Raw genomic sequence first — 12628 nt, forward strand, 5'->3', positions numbered from 1 at the left:
TCAGGGCTTTGTGCATTCTAGGCAAGCATTCTACCAGTAGGCCACGAAGATCATATTATTTTAAAAACATATAAAAGTGTTTAAACAAGTACTGTTTCCTACATCTTAACTTGTTGGAGTTGTCTTTTTAAAAGAATTATACTATTGGAACTTTGTCTAGAGTCTATTCTATTTCAGTTAATTCATACTTAAATTGACTGATATCTCAAACCGTTATCAGCATATCACTAGTCTTGCCTCATAACGTCTACATTTTAAATTTTGGCTGGAGATTTTTTTTTTTTTTTTTTTTTGGCCAGTCCTGGGCTTGAGTTCAGGGCCTGAGCACTGTCCTTGGACTTTCTTAAGGATAGAGCTTTACCACTTGAGCCTCAGCACCACTTCCGGCTTTTTTCTATGTATGTGGTACTGAGGAATCGAACCTGGGTCTTCATACATACTAGGCAAGCACTCTACAACTAGGCCAAACACCCAGCCCTGGAGAATTTTAAAGTAGATCCTAGATACCCTTTTTTTAAAAACCAGAATATACTTCAGTATACATTTCTAACATCTTTTTTCCCCCCAAGATGAGTTTCTTATGATGTTGCATAGGCCAGCCTCAAACTCATGGGCTGAAGTTTTTTCCTTAGAATCTAGAAAAACTAGGAATATAGATATACATCACAGCATTTGCCTAGAATGTGCAAGGCTCTTGGTTCAGTACTTTGTTGTATGCATGCATATGCTCCTCTCTCTCTCTCTCTCTCTCTCTCTCTCTCTCTCTCTCTCTCTCTCTCTCTCTTTCTCTCTCTCTCTCTCTCTCTCTCTCTCTCTCACACACACACACACACACACACACACACCCAGAAGAAAAGCAAAAGGGAAGGAAAAGAAAACAAATGACCACAGTGTTATTATCACTTAGAACAACATTAAGATGAATGACCTAATGTTTTCTATTTATTATTATTGTTATTTTGGCCAGTCCTGCAGCTTGAACTCAGGGCCTGGGCACTGTCCTTGAGCTTTCTCAAGGTTAATGCTCTACTACTTGAGCCATAGCACCATTTCTGGCTTTTCCCTGTGTATGTTGTACCAAGGAACTGAACCCAGGACTTCATGCGTGCTAGGCAAGCACTCTACCACTTGACCACACTCCCAACTCTGACCTAATGTCTTCTAATAGTGATTCCATGTTCCGATTTCTCAAGTATTTCCCAAGTGTTTTAGCAGTTGGGTCGAATTGGGATCTAAAGATGATCCCAGTGATATTTGGTTATCTTGTCTTTGTTTATACTGACAGGCTCTTTTCTATTTCACTTAGCTGATTGCTTCCTTGTAATGTTTCCTGAATTTCCTGGAAACTGGCAGTTATCTCTAGAGGCTTGATTAATTTTTTTTTCTTCCAATTTGGGGGCAAGAAGACTCTTGTGTCCTTTCTCTTGGATCATATGGTATCTTGTCTTCTTACCCCCATTTTTAGTGATACTAGATTGATTCTGTAGACTCAGACTGGAGCAATCACTTTTTTTTTTTTTGTGGGTGCTAGTCCTGAGGCTTGAAATCGGTCTAGATACTGTCCTTTAGGTTTTTTGTTTGTTTGTTTGGCCAGTCCCAGGGCTTGAACTCAGGGCCTGAGCATTATCCTTGGGCCTTTCAAACTACCACTTGAGCCACAGCACCATTTCCAGCTTTTGCTATGTATATGGTACCGAGGTCTTCGTGCATGCCAGGCAAGCACTCTTACCATTGGACTCCCAGCCCCTGTTCTTGAGTTTTTGTGCTTATGGCTGATTCTAGCACTTGAGCCACAACGCCACTTCTGGCTTTTTTTTGGTGATTAAATTGAGATAAGAGTTTACTCAGGCTGGCTTCAAACCACAACTCTCAGATCTCAGCTTCTTGAGTAGCAACTGCCACTTGGGGAACAATCACTTCTTTATGTCATGATTCTAGGACTCTGGTTGGTAGAGAACTAGCTGTCTTGTTTCCCTCCTCCTCTATTCTTTAATCTGCCCCTTCCCCTCTGCCCGATGCCTAGTATCTTGTAGTATTTCCCACTCATATATCATATTGGAGTTTATGTTACTGGTTTCTAAGTAACTTGAGCTGAAGATGGAGTTTTGGTTCAAGGTAAAACAGCGTCCCCTATTAAGTGGTAATTTGTCTCTTGCCCCGCAGATCTGTAAGGGAGCGAGAAAATCATCACCGGAAAAGCATTAGCTCCTGTGACGTCTCATCCAGCCCTTCTCTGCAGAGCCGTGCCCTGCCCATGGAGGAAGTGAGGAGTCAGGCTTCTGATGATAGCTCCCTGGGCAAGAGTGCCAACATCTTGATGATTCCCCATCCTCACCTGCACCAGTACGAAGTCAGCAGCTCCTTGGGTTATACTAGCACTCGAGGTCAGAGCACACAGCCAGAATGGGGCAGCTCTAGGGACAGTTTCTTACTATGGTGGGGCATGGGAGTGGCAGGAAGTGGTCAGGACAGGGAATGCGTTTTTGTCTTTTCTTTTTTGGTACTGGGCATTGAACCCAGGACATTGCACTTGTAAGTGCTAGGCAAGTGCTTCGCCACTGAGCTAAATGCCAGCCCAATAAAATCTTTTTTTTAATAATCAAAACCAAAAATTCTTATTTTTCTAAAAGTCAGATGTCTGGGGAGATGGTGTTTGTTTTATTCCAAGCAGCTTTGAAAGCATGTCTTTCAAAATTATCGTAGTGAAATCAATTTTAATGTCCTTTAGTAGTATTTAGGAGTCCATTGGAAAATTCTAAAAGCAATTTATCTATTTTTTGATACTGATAACAGTGCTTGAGCTCTTCCTTGGTTCTTTTGCTTTTTTAAAACATCTCCTAGCCAGGCACTAGTTCCTCATGCCTCTTATCCTAGCTACTCAGGAGGCTGAGATCTGAGGATCCCAGTTCAAAGCCAGCCCAGGCATGAAAATTTGAGAGACTCATATCTCCGATTAACCACTAGTAAACTGGAAGGGCAGTAACCTTGAGCTGAAGAGCTCAGGGACAGCACCCAGAGTTCAGGCCTTACAACTGACCAAAAACAAAACAACCCCCCAAAAAAACCCCAAAACCAAAAAAACTCCACATCTCCTTGCCTGATCAAAACTGATGAATTCTTTTATAGTTTTGTTTGTTTGTTTTGTCAGTACTGAGGCCTGAGCCATAGTTCCACTTCTGGGGGGGGGGGGGTGTGTGTGTGTGTGTGTGTGTGTGTGTGTGTGTGTGTGTGTGTGTGTGTGTGTGTGTGTGTGTGTGTGTGTGTGTGTGTGTGTGTGTGTGTGTGTGTGTTTAACTGGAGGTAAGTCTTAGGAACTTTTCCTGCCTGGGCTGGCAGAACCATGCTCCTCAGGTGTCAGCCTCCTGAGTAGTTAAGATTATAGGTGTGAACCACAGTTTATGGTTTTTGTTCCTCTCATATAGAGGATATACTTACTCCATCCCCAAGGGCACACCTCAAGTCCCATGATGTGGTCACTGCATCTAGTTCAGTGTCTAGGAATCAGGTGATACTTGTCTGTTTTTGGGTGTCACTTCATTGAGCCAGGTATTTTTGAATCATAATCCCTCTCTCTTGAAGCTTACAAAAGTAACTTTTTTTTTTTTTTATTGTCTTGACAATTTCACCCCTGTCTCACTTGCTTGTATTTACAATATCCAGCCATTCTTGTTGGCTTTGGCCTAGCAGTCTGCCTGGTTCTGATTTTGTAGCTTTGTGCTTTGTCTTTATGCCTCCACCTCATGCTTATTGGCAGATGTCCTAGAAAACATGACAGAGCCACCACAGCGCGACTCCAGTGCACCAGGGAGGTTCCATGTGGGCAGCGCAGAGTCCATGCTTCACGTTCGACCTGGTCTCTACACACCCCAGCGAGCACTGATTAACCCCTTTGCCCCCTCACGGATGCCCATGAAGCTCACATCTAACAGAAGGCGCTGGATGCACACGTTTCCTGTGGGTAAGTTGGTGGCTCAGGATAGAGTTCTGGAGTAGAAGCTTCTCTCTTTGGTCCTCAGCACCAATTAGCTATATGCTCAATGGTCAGTGCCTCAACTTCTCTCAACCTTTGGGGCCCCACTAGTAGCCATACCTACTTTGCTTATCTGGGAGAGATTCTCAAAGACATATTTGGGAATAGTCAATTGTGTTATTGAGAATTTCTTTTTTTCTTCATTGTTCTGTTTGAAAAGGACTATGTTTTAATGCTTCTGTCCTAAGTCTTAACTCATGTTCATTTCTCACCCATTCCTTTTTTTTTTGAATTGTGATGCTATTGTCTTGGTTTTACAATTCTATCACTTTGTTTTCTTTCAAGGGTATCTGACAACTGAAGAAAAAGTTATTTTAAATTCACATTCCTTCAGCCCATCCTTTTTGACCTGTTCTGTCATCAAGAAGATGGCAGTAAGGTTTTGTAAAGCTGTAGCTAAAATTAAACTTCAGCTAATGTGCTCTTGCTGAGCCTGGAACAGCTACATTTAACTCCAAAGGCAGGTTTTTTTTTTTTTTTTTGGTCCCTTTTTTTAAACATTGAGACCATCCTATTGAAGACTTAGAAATATCTGGTTATTTCCTTTTGTACTTACCTTTTGTTTTTACTGTTTGAAAGTTAAATAATTGTGAAACAGAGCTGGTTCATTTGGCTATAGTTGGGTGTGGTTCCCAAAACACTCTTACTCCTTTAACTTTTCTATAATTATTATATGATTCCTTATTTCTTTCTGGTTTTTCTCTTGGTTGCTCTTCCTATTGACTTCCTTGGAGATCTTCTTGCCTCTGCTTTCCTCCTTCTCCTTTCATGTCACAATCTCCAATCATGACAGTCTCCAATCACTTGGCTCATCCTTGTGCCTGCCTCACCCTCTAATACCAAAAGCCCGTTGCTGAGCAACTCAACTTTGTGTTTCCCTCTTCCCATTCTCAGAGGCTCTTGTCTTTGTCACCTGCTCTCTTGGTCTCCCACATACTTTTGCCCCATTTCACATTTGTAACCTCACAGATATTTCTTCTATTCAGATGGCCTCTCCTTCAATCCCTCTTCAGTTTAATACCTCTAAAATGTCTTTGTTTCTAGGAAGCCTGTTTTATTGCACATGACTAATTCTGATCTCTTTGATTCTGTCTTCTTTTCGTTTCTATATCTCTTGCTTTGTAGAGTCATACTTGTTTTCTTAAGTATTAAGAAATCATGTGGGGGCCGGGAGTTTGGCCTAGTGGTAGAGTGCTTGCCTAGAATGCACAAAGACCCAGTTTCAATTCCTCGGTACCACATACATAGGAAAAAAAGCCGGAAATGGTGCTGAGGCTCAAGTGGTAGAGCTCTAGCCTTGAGGAAAGTCCAAGGACAGTGGTTAGGCCCTGAGATCAAGCCCACGACTGGCAAAAAAAAAAAAAAAAAAGAAATCATGTGATATTTCCTTCTCCTGTATTTTGACTTAACCCTTCTACACTTGTGTTTATCCACAATGTCTCCATCTGTATTGGTATACATGAGACCGAGGCTCCTAAAATATATAATATTCTTTTTTTTTTTTCCCCTTTACTTGTGCTGGTGATGGGGCTTAAATTCAGGGCCTGTGCTCTGTTCCTTAGCTTTTTCACTCTAGGCTCATATCTCACAATTGGGTCTGTGTTTTACTTCAAGGTTTTGATGGTTAATTGAAGAGAAGAACTTTATGGACTTTTGCTGCCCATGGTGGCTTCAAACTTTCTCAGTTTCAGCCTCTTGAGTAGCTAGGATTACAGGCATGAGCTATAAACTCCTGGCTCCTACTGTATTCCTCCCAGACTGAACAGAATGATAAACATGAGAGTCCTCTGTATAATGTTTCTCTGTCCATCGTCTCTGATACCTGTATCCATCCAGAAGCAGGAAACGTGGAAGGCTGCTGTCAGCTACAGCCCTTGCTATCAGGTGAGAACAATGCTCAGTGATTCTTTGTCTGGGTAGGACCATCCGGAGAGGCCATCCAGATCCATCATCAGACCCGGCAGAATATGGCGGAGCTGCAGGGCAGCTGGCAGAGAGACTCAACTCACTCCTCTGCAGAACTGCTGGAGTTAGCATATCATGAAGCTGCTGGAAGGTGAGGACGTACACAAGGCTCGGGAGGGTAACCTGAGAACACTCCTTGAAAGCCAAGACAATGTACAAAACAGTCAGCTGACAAATGAAAAGAGAAGATGAGAGCTGGGCTTTCCTTTGTCAACAATGTCGACCCTGTCCCTGGGCAAAGTACAAGACAAACAACTAGACATTTTTGCCAGTGTTTTTTAAAAGGTTTATACTTTGAGATTCCACTTTGTAAACCTCAAACCAAGATTTCTTCCAAACCTTAAACAAACATGAAAGATGAGAGGACAGAAGACTTAGAGTCTGGAAGGCTGAGGCCTATATGGCTCACGCTGTTGCTTTGGGCAGGCTTCCTATGGTCATTGAGAAATTAGACTGTTGAATTCAGAAATTCTCAGGGCCTGTGCTTATAGAAACAACTCACTGAGAACCAGAGCTCTGAATGTGTTACAAGGCAGCTAAAAGAGTCAGTGTAGGAGGAAAGTCATTCAGGCCTTGACAGACATGAGCCCAAACTCCACCTAGCCTCTGTTCCTCAGTTACTTTAGTACACTCTTTGAAGTCTTTGGTCCCTTTTTCAAACATGCCATATGGATAAGGACTCTAAACAGCCTGGCCTTTTTTCTGCCATATTAACTTTGATATATCTAGTCAAGCACCTCACATCCTTTTTTTTTTTTTTTTTTTTTGTGCCTGTACTTGGGCTTGAACTCAGAGCTTGTGCATTGTCCTTGACCTTTTTTGCTCAAAGCTAGTGCTCTTCCACTTGAGTCACAGCCCTACTTCTGGCCATTTGGTGGCTAACTGGAGATAAGAATCTTATGGTCTTTTCTACCTGGGGTGGCTTTGAACTACAGTCTCAGTCTCCTGAGAATTTAGTATTACAGACATAAGCCATCAGCACCCAGCATCCATTTTTATTTTTTATTTTTTTGCTGGTCTTGGCTTGAACTCAGGATCTGAGCACTGCCCTTGGGCTTTTTCCTCAAGGTTAGTGCTCTACCACTTGAGCCACAGCACCACGTCCAGCTTTTCTACATATGTGGTACTGAGGAATTGAGTCTGGGTCTTATGCATGCTAGGCAAGCACTCTTACCACTAGGCCAAACTCCTGGGTCTAGTATCCTTTTTTTATTAGTAGTGGGAAGGCATCAGACAAAAGGCAAGTGATCTAACATGACAGTGGGAAAGTAGCCAGGGTACCAGAGAGAAGGGCAGAAGCTGGCATACAAAGCATCACCATCTGATGGCTTGAGTCATGAACCAAGAGTTGCCAGGCTTGTTTTTCTTGAGCCCCTTCCCTCTAGGGTATAGGGTAAACGGGTAAAAGAGGTGATGATGTGCATTAAGCCAGGTGGCTGGGCTCTATTTTCTGCAGGCACAGCACTTCCCGCCAGCCTGGTGACGGCATGTCCTTCTTGAACTTCAGTGCAACGGAAGAGCATTCTGTCAGCCTGCTTAGCAACAGTGGTGCAGGTAACTCATCCAAGAGGTAATAGAATTGGGAGGCTCCGAGCAGGCTTACATTTAAAAGCGACACGAGGGCCAGGGAAGCAGGGCCATGTCTATTTTGGGATCATTTGAACCACAATTTTGGGTGACCTATTTTGAAGTAGTGCTGTATAATGCATGGAATTATAAATGGGCTGCACTTTTCATTTTTAGCTGAGAACATGTTGGTCAGGCCACATTTACCATTCTTCTGTGGGGGAGTCATGATTGAGGACTGTGAGGTGTTGAGGGCAAAATGGACGAGGCAGGAGTGGTCTCTGTCTTAGAGGAGTTTTTGGTTGTTGGAAGTAAGGGAGGGAAGCCCACCCTCATTAAAACAGGAGGTGCCCAAGGGATATTGATTACTGTTATTACATCTGAAAGGAGAAGGTAACATGGTGGCTTAGAGAGTTTTATCTCAGCCTTGAGGGATACAGTTTGCTTGGGGAGAATTAGAAGGAAAAGGTTTCAAGGATAAGTGGTGGGTGTTGAAGAATGAACTTGGTTTTTACTTTTTGCTGAAGCACTATATCTATTATCTATTTATATTTATTATAACAGATGAGATATCTGATCATTCCCATAGGGAATACTAAATGCAGAATATATTTTATACCCAGGCAACTTAATGCCCAGAGATGGAAAGATACTAATATAATCTCTTTTACCAGTAGCCAAGTATTCTCACTGAGACTACTACCGTCTAGAGTGCCCTTAGCGGTATAGGGAACATAGGTTTGTACAGATCTGAGCAAGTACTCCTTTTAGACAAGTATCTTTTCTTTCTTTCTTTTTTTCCTTTTCTTTTCTTTCTTTCTTTCTTTCTTTCTTTCTTTCTTTCTTTCTTTCTTTCTTTCTTTCTCTCTCTCTCTCTCTCTTTTTTGTGTGTCATGGAGATTGAACTCAGCCTAGGCACTGTTCCTGAGCTCTTCAGCTCAAGGCTACCATCCTACCCTTGAGCCAAGCCCTACTTCCTGTTTTCTAGAGGTTAAATGGAGATAAGAGTCTCAGGTCCTTTTGTGCCTGGACTGGCTTTGAACCTTGATCCTCAGATCTCAGCCTCCTGAGTAACTAGGATTATAGGTGTCTTTCTTTTAAGATATGCTTAGTTCCCAGAGGGAACTAATTATTTGGTCAATGGACGAGATCAGAGAGACAGAGAACTCTCCCCAGCCTCTGCTTTTTTCTCTTTATATCAGATGTTGCAGCTCTATGAAGATGCTTAAAGCAAAGAAAATAGTGCCGGTATGCTTTTAATCAAGCAATCCACCCACAAAGGCTGTGTTTACCTCTCTGTCCCTGGCTGCTCTTTCCCATGCTTCATTCTTCCTGATGTCTTCTGACCCACCTGCACTCAGGGTACCACAAATGCCACCTGAGCAGACTGTCACAAAGGCAGCATTGCTATTGCTCATCTCAACCAAAGAGCCCCTTTATCAGGAAACCCAGAGTTTGAAGTTGAACTATTTTTTGGAGGGGGAGGTATACACTTGCCCTGTGGGGGTTGCTTTGGGGCTCCCTGAACTACACTTTAACCTAGTTTCACTGGTGACCTGGCAGGGTGAGGGAAGTAATGGCAGAGTTGGATGGCTAGCAGCATGAGGTCTTCTTAGAATAGTCTAGTAGCCTAGGATGGTCAGTAGATCAAATGATTTTCCAGATCTGTCTTTTGGAATTTTATGTTCTACTGTGAGGAAGAGCGAGCTTTCAAAGAGGGTTTATTTGGAGATGGTTAGGGGACAGTGTCATATGATACCATCACGTCCTCTTGGCTACAGTTTCCTGGCACACGCATTGAGAAAGCATTTCCTGTAACCAGGGTCTACAGCTGCACCTTTCCCCTCTCGGACTCCTGAGCTTTAACATCTGCTTACCTAACGACCTGTCATTTCCCTTCATCTTCCCTCTGTGCACTCTTTCATCTGATATTGCTTCTTCAGCTTCTTTCTTATTCTCCTCCTCCTCTTCTTCCTCCTCCTGCATCCTCCTCCTCCTCCCCCTCCTCCCCCCTCCCCCTTCTCCCCCTTCTCCTCATCCTTCTTCTTCTTCTTCTTCTGCATTGTCCTTGGACACTTTTTGCTCACGGATAGTGCTCTGCCACTTGAGCCACAGCACCATTTCTGGCTTTTTCTGAGTATGTGCTACTGAGGATTTGAACCCAGAGCTTCGTGCATGCTAGGTGAGCACTCTACCACTAGGCCACTCTCCCAGCTCCTTCAACTCCTTTCTTATTGCTTTTGTTCATGCCTCTTATGTCTCTGGCAGACTGATCTACCAGTCGATTAATTGAACAACTGATGGACTGAGGCAGCAAAGCCACTATGTTGCTGTGTGTGGCTAACTCACATTCCACGTAGCCCAGTCAGGCCTTCAACATGCAGTCCTTCCTGCCTCGTTCTCCAAGTGCTGGGCTTACAGGTGCATGTTACCAAGTCTTGTTTCCTACCGCGGTTATCCCAGTCGCCTTCTAAATGATGGCTCCGCGCTCCTCTCCTATGATTCATCTTCTATCACTGAGGAGTAATTTCCAAATGAAACTGACCAGCTTCTCCTTCCCACATATTAAACCCTTCAGCTTGTCATAGCAACCATCCCACGGCTCTGGTCTCCACTTTAACATGGTATTACATGTAGGGAAAGGACTGCCTCTAGAATCTTAGGAGGTCAGGCTTTACTCCACTTCTAATGAGCAGTAAGCCCCTTCAGCCAGTAACCTAATCTCTGTGTGGATCAGTTTCTTCACTGAGGTGAGGGTATTTGGCAATATTGGATGTGACAATCCATATAAAAGCTTAGGACAGTGCTAGACATACTTGGAGAGTACATAGCAACTTTGAGCTACAGTCATTAATATTTCTGAGCATAGTTTGTATTTCAGCTATTGCTTATGGTTTCTATTTTTTTTTTTTCAGTCCTGGGGCTTGAACTCAGGGCCTGGGCACTGCCCTTGGGCTTTCTCAAGGCTAGAGCTCTACCACTTGAACCATAACACCATTTCTGGCTTTTTTTCTATGTTTGTGGTACCGAGGAATTGAACCCGGGTCTTCATGCATGCTAGGCAAGCAGTCTACCACTAGGCCAAACTCCCGGCCCCTGCTTATGGTTTCTAAACAGAAGAATGTCCCCATATTCCTTTCATAGTCTAATTCCTCTGTACAGTATATATACCTGTCTTCAGTTCCCCTTTTATTTGTGGCATTGAGGTTTAAACTCAAAACCTCCTTCCTATATGCCTAGCACTTTTATTTTGTGACTAGTCCTAGGGCTTGAACTTAAGGCCTTGGTACTGTCACTGAGCTTGTGTTCTCAAGGATAACTTTCTACCATGTGAGCAATAGCTCTACTTCCAGTTTTTTGGTGTATAATTGTGCATAAGAGTCTCATGGAGTTTCCTGCCCAGGCTGACTTGAAACTGCAATCTTTACATCTCAGGCCCCCTGAGGAGCTAGGATTACAGGTGTGAGCCACTGGCTCTTATCCTTGTCCAGTCTCCTTATATCCGACAATATGTGTTTTCAAAGGGATCAGGGATCATCAAGATGTGGCCGTAGCCATATCAAGAAGTGGCCAAGCTGGGCACGGTGGCTCATGCCTGTAATCCCAGCTACTCAGGAAGCTGAGATCTGAGGATCATGGTTCGAAGCCAGCCCAGGCATTAAAGAATGTGAGACTCTTATCTCCAATTAACCACTAAAAAAATGGAAAGTGAGGCTGTGGCTCAATGGGTAGGGCAGTAGCCTTGAACTGAAGAGCTCAGGGACAGCACCTGAAGACTTTTTCTATGTATGTGATAGACCAAGGAATTGAACCCAGGTCTTTGCATATGCTAGGCAAGCACTCTTACCACTAGGCCAAACTCCCAGCCCCCCATCCTAATTCTTTTTTAAATTACCAATGACCAGTTAATGTCAGAGCTTGCTTAAGATATACATTTAGAATCTTACTTTCACCGTTCCTTGTCTGGTCAGGCTCTGTGGCTCCAACCTGTAATCCTGGCCTTTGGGGTTGAGCTTTCAGACATTGCCAGGTGTTCTTCATCTGTGTAATGGACATAGATATGTGCAGAATTATGACTAGGATTATAGATTGAATTTGTTTAGAGTGAAATTAGTGCATAATGTCCCTGTTTGGGGATAAGAGGCAGTGTACATTCACGAATAGGAAACATTTTACTCAAACAGAAAATACATAGGAAGCCTCACCTTTCACCCTGCCTTCACCTCCCATGGCTTAACAGTTTGTACATCCACAGGTATTGGAGTGTGACTCAGACTCGCCTGCATTTGAGCCTGACTCATATATGAGTCATGAGTCACAGGAGCAGTGTCTCTGTGGGTCTCCTTCTTGGCTTTGTGGAATTTCATTTTCAGCACTGTGGGTGGGGGCTTAAAGTTGGACCCTTCATTTATTTTTCACTGTGCTGCTCAGCAGTTGGTGGGTTTAGGCAGATGGTTTTATGTTCCTTCCTCTTTTCCTTCCTTTTTCTTTCCTGCCCTTCTTTCCCTTCCTCCCTCCCTCCCTCCCTCCCCTCTTCCCTTCCTCCCTCCGCTCCTCCCTCCCTCCCTTCCTTCCTTCCCTTCTTTCCTCCCTTCCTTCCTTTTTTGTGATACTGAGAATTGAACCCAGAGCTCTTGAGCACATCTCCAGTCATATTCCCTCCCCTCCCCCCCGCCATTTAGTACTGGGGATTGAATCTAGGACCTTGTACATGCTAGTAAGTATACACTTACCACCAAGCTACTTTTACCACCAAGCTACTTTCCCGGGTTTTTATCCTTCTTATCTTTAACTGAGTATCAGTTTAGGTGACTTGTTCATGTCATCTTCTTCATTAGAAACAGATAATTTTAAAAAAGAAAGCAAATGGCTGTCATGTTTTCTTCATTTTGGATGATTAGACTCTGATTCTGCATTTTGGTGTTTTATATTAAGTACTTATTTGGTGCATGAAACAGATTCATCAAGGGTGTTAAAGTAAATCAGAGCCAGGTATTGTTGGTTGAATCCAGTTAAGTTATCCTAGCTACTTAGGAGGCTGGAATCTAGAGAATTGTCTTTTGAGGC

General features: G+C 43.3%; 1 protein-coding gene across 2 annotated transcripts in view; it reads left to right on the top strand.

Annotated features, from left to right (window-relative positions):
- Depdc5 (DEP domain containing 5, GATOR1 subcomplex subunit) overlaps positions 1-12628 on the top strand; it is a 116551-nt gene that overhangs the window by 39384 nt on the left and 64539 nt on the right. For both annotated transcript variants that reach the window (XM_090320531.1, XM_090320530.1), the window contains 4 exons: positions 2164-2384; positions 3755-3958; positions 5951-6086; positions 7452-7549. In XM_090320531.1, the coding sequence (XP_090176657.1) occupies positions 2164-2384; positions 3755-3958; positions 5951-6086; positions 7452-7549 (659 nt within the window). The remainder of the gene's footprint in view (positions 1-2163; positions 2385-3754; positions 3959-5950; positions 6087-7451; positions 7550-12628) is intronic.

This window comes from Megascapheus bottae, chromosome 28 (assembly GCF_031878675.1).
Source record: "Megascapheus bottae isolate mThoBot1 chromosome 28, mThoBot2.hap1, whole genome shotgun sequence".
Classification (NCBI taxonomy): Eukaryota; Metazoa; Chordata; class Mammalia; order Rodentia; family Geomyidae; genus Megascapheus; species Megascapheus bottae.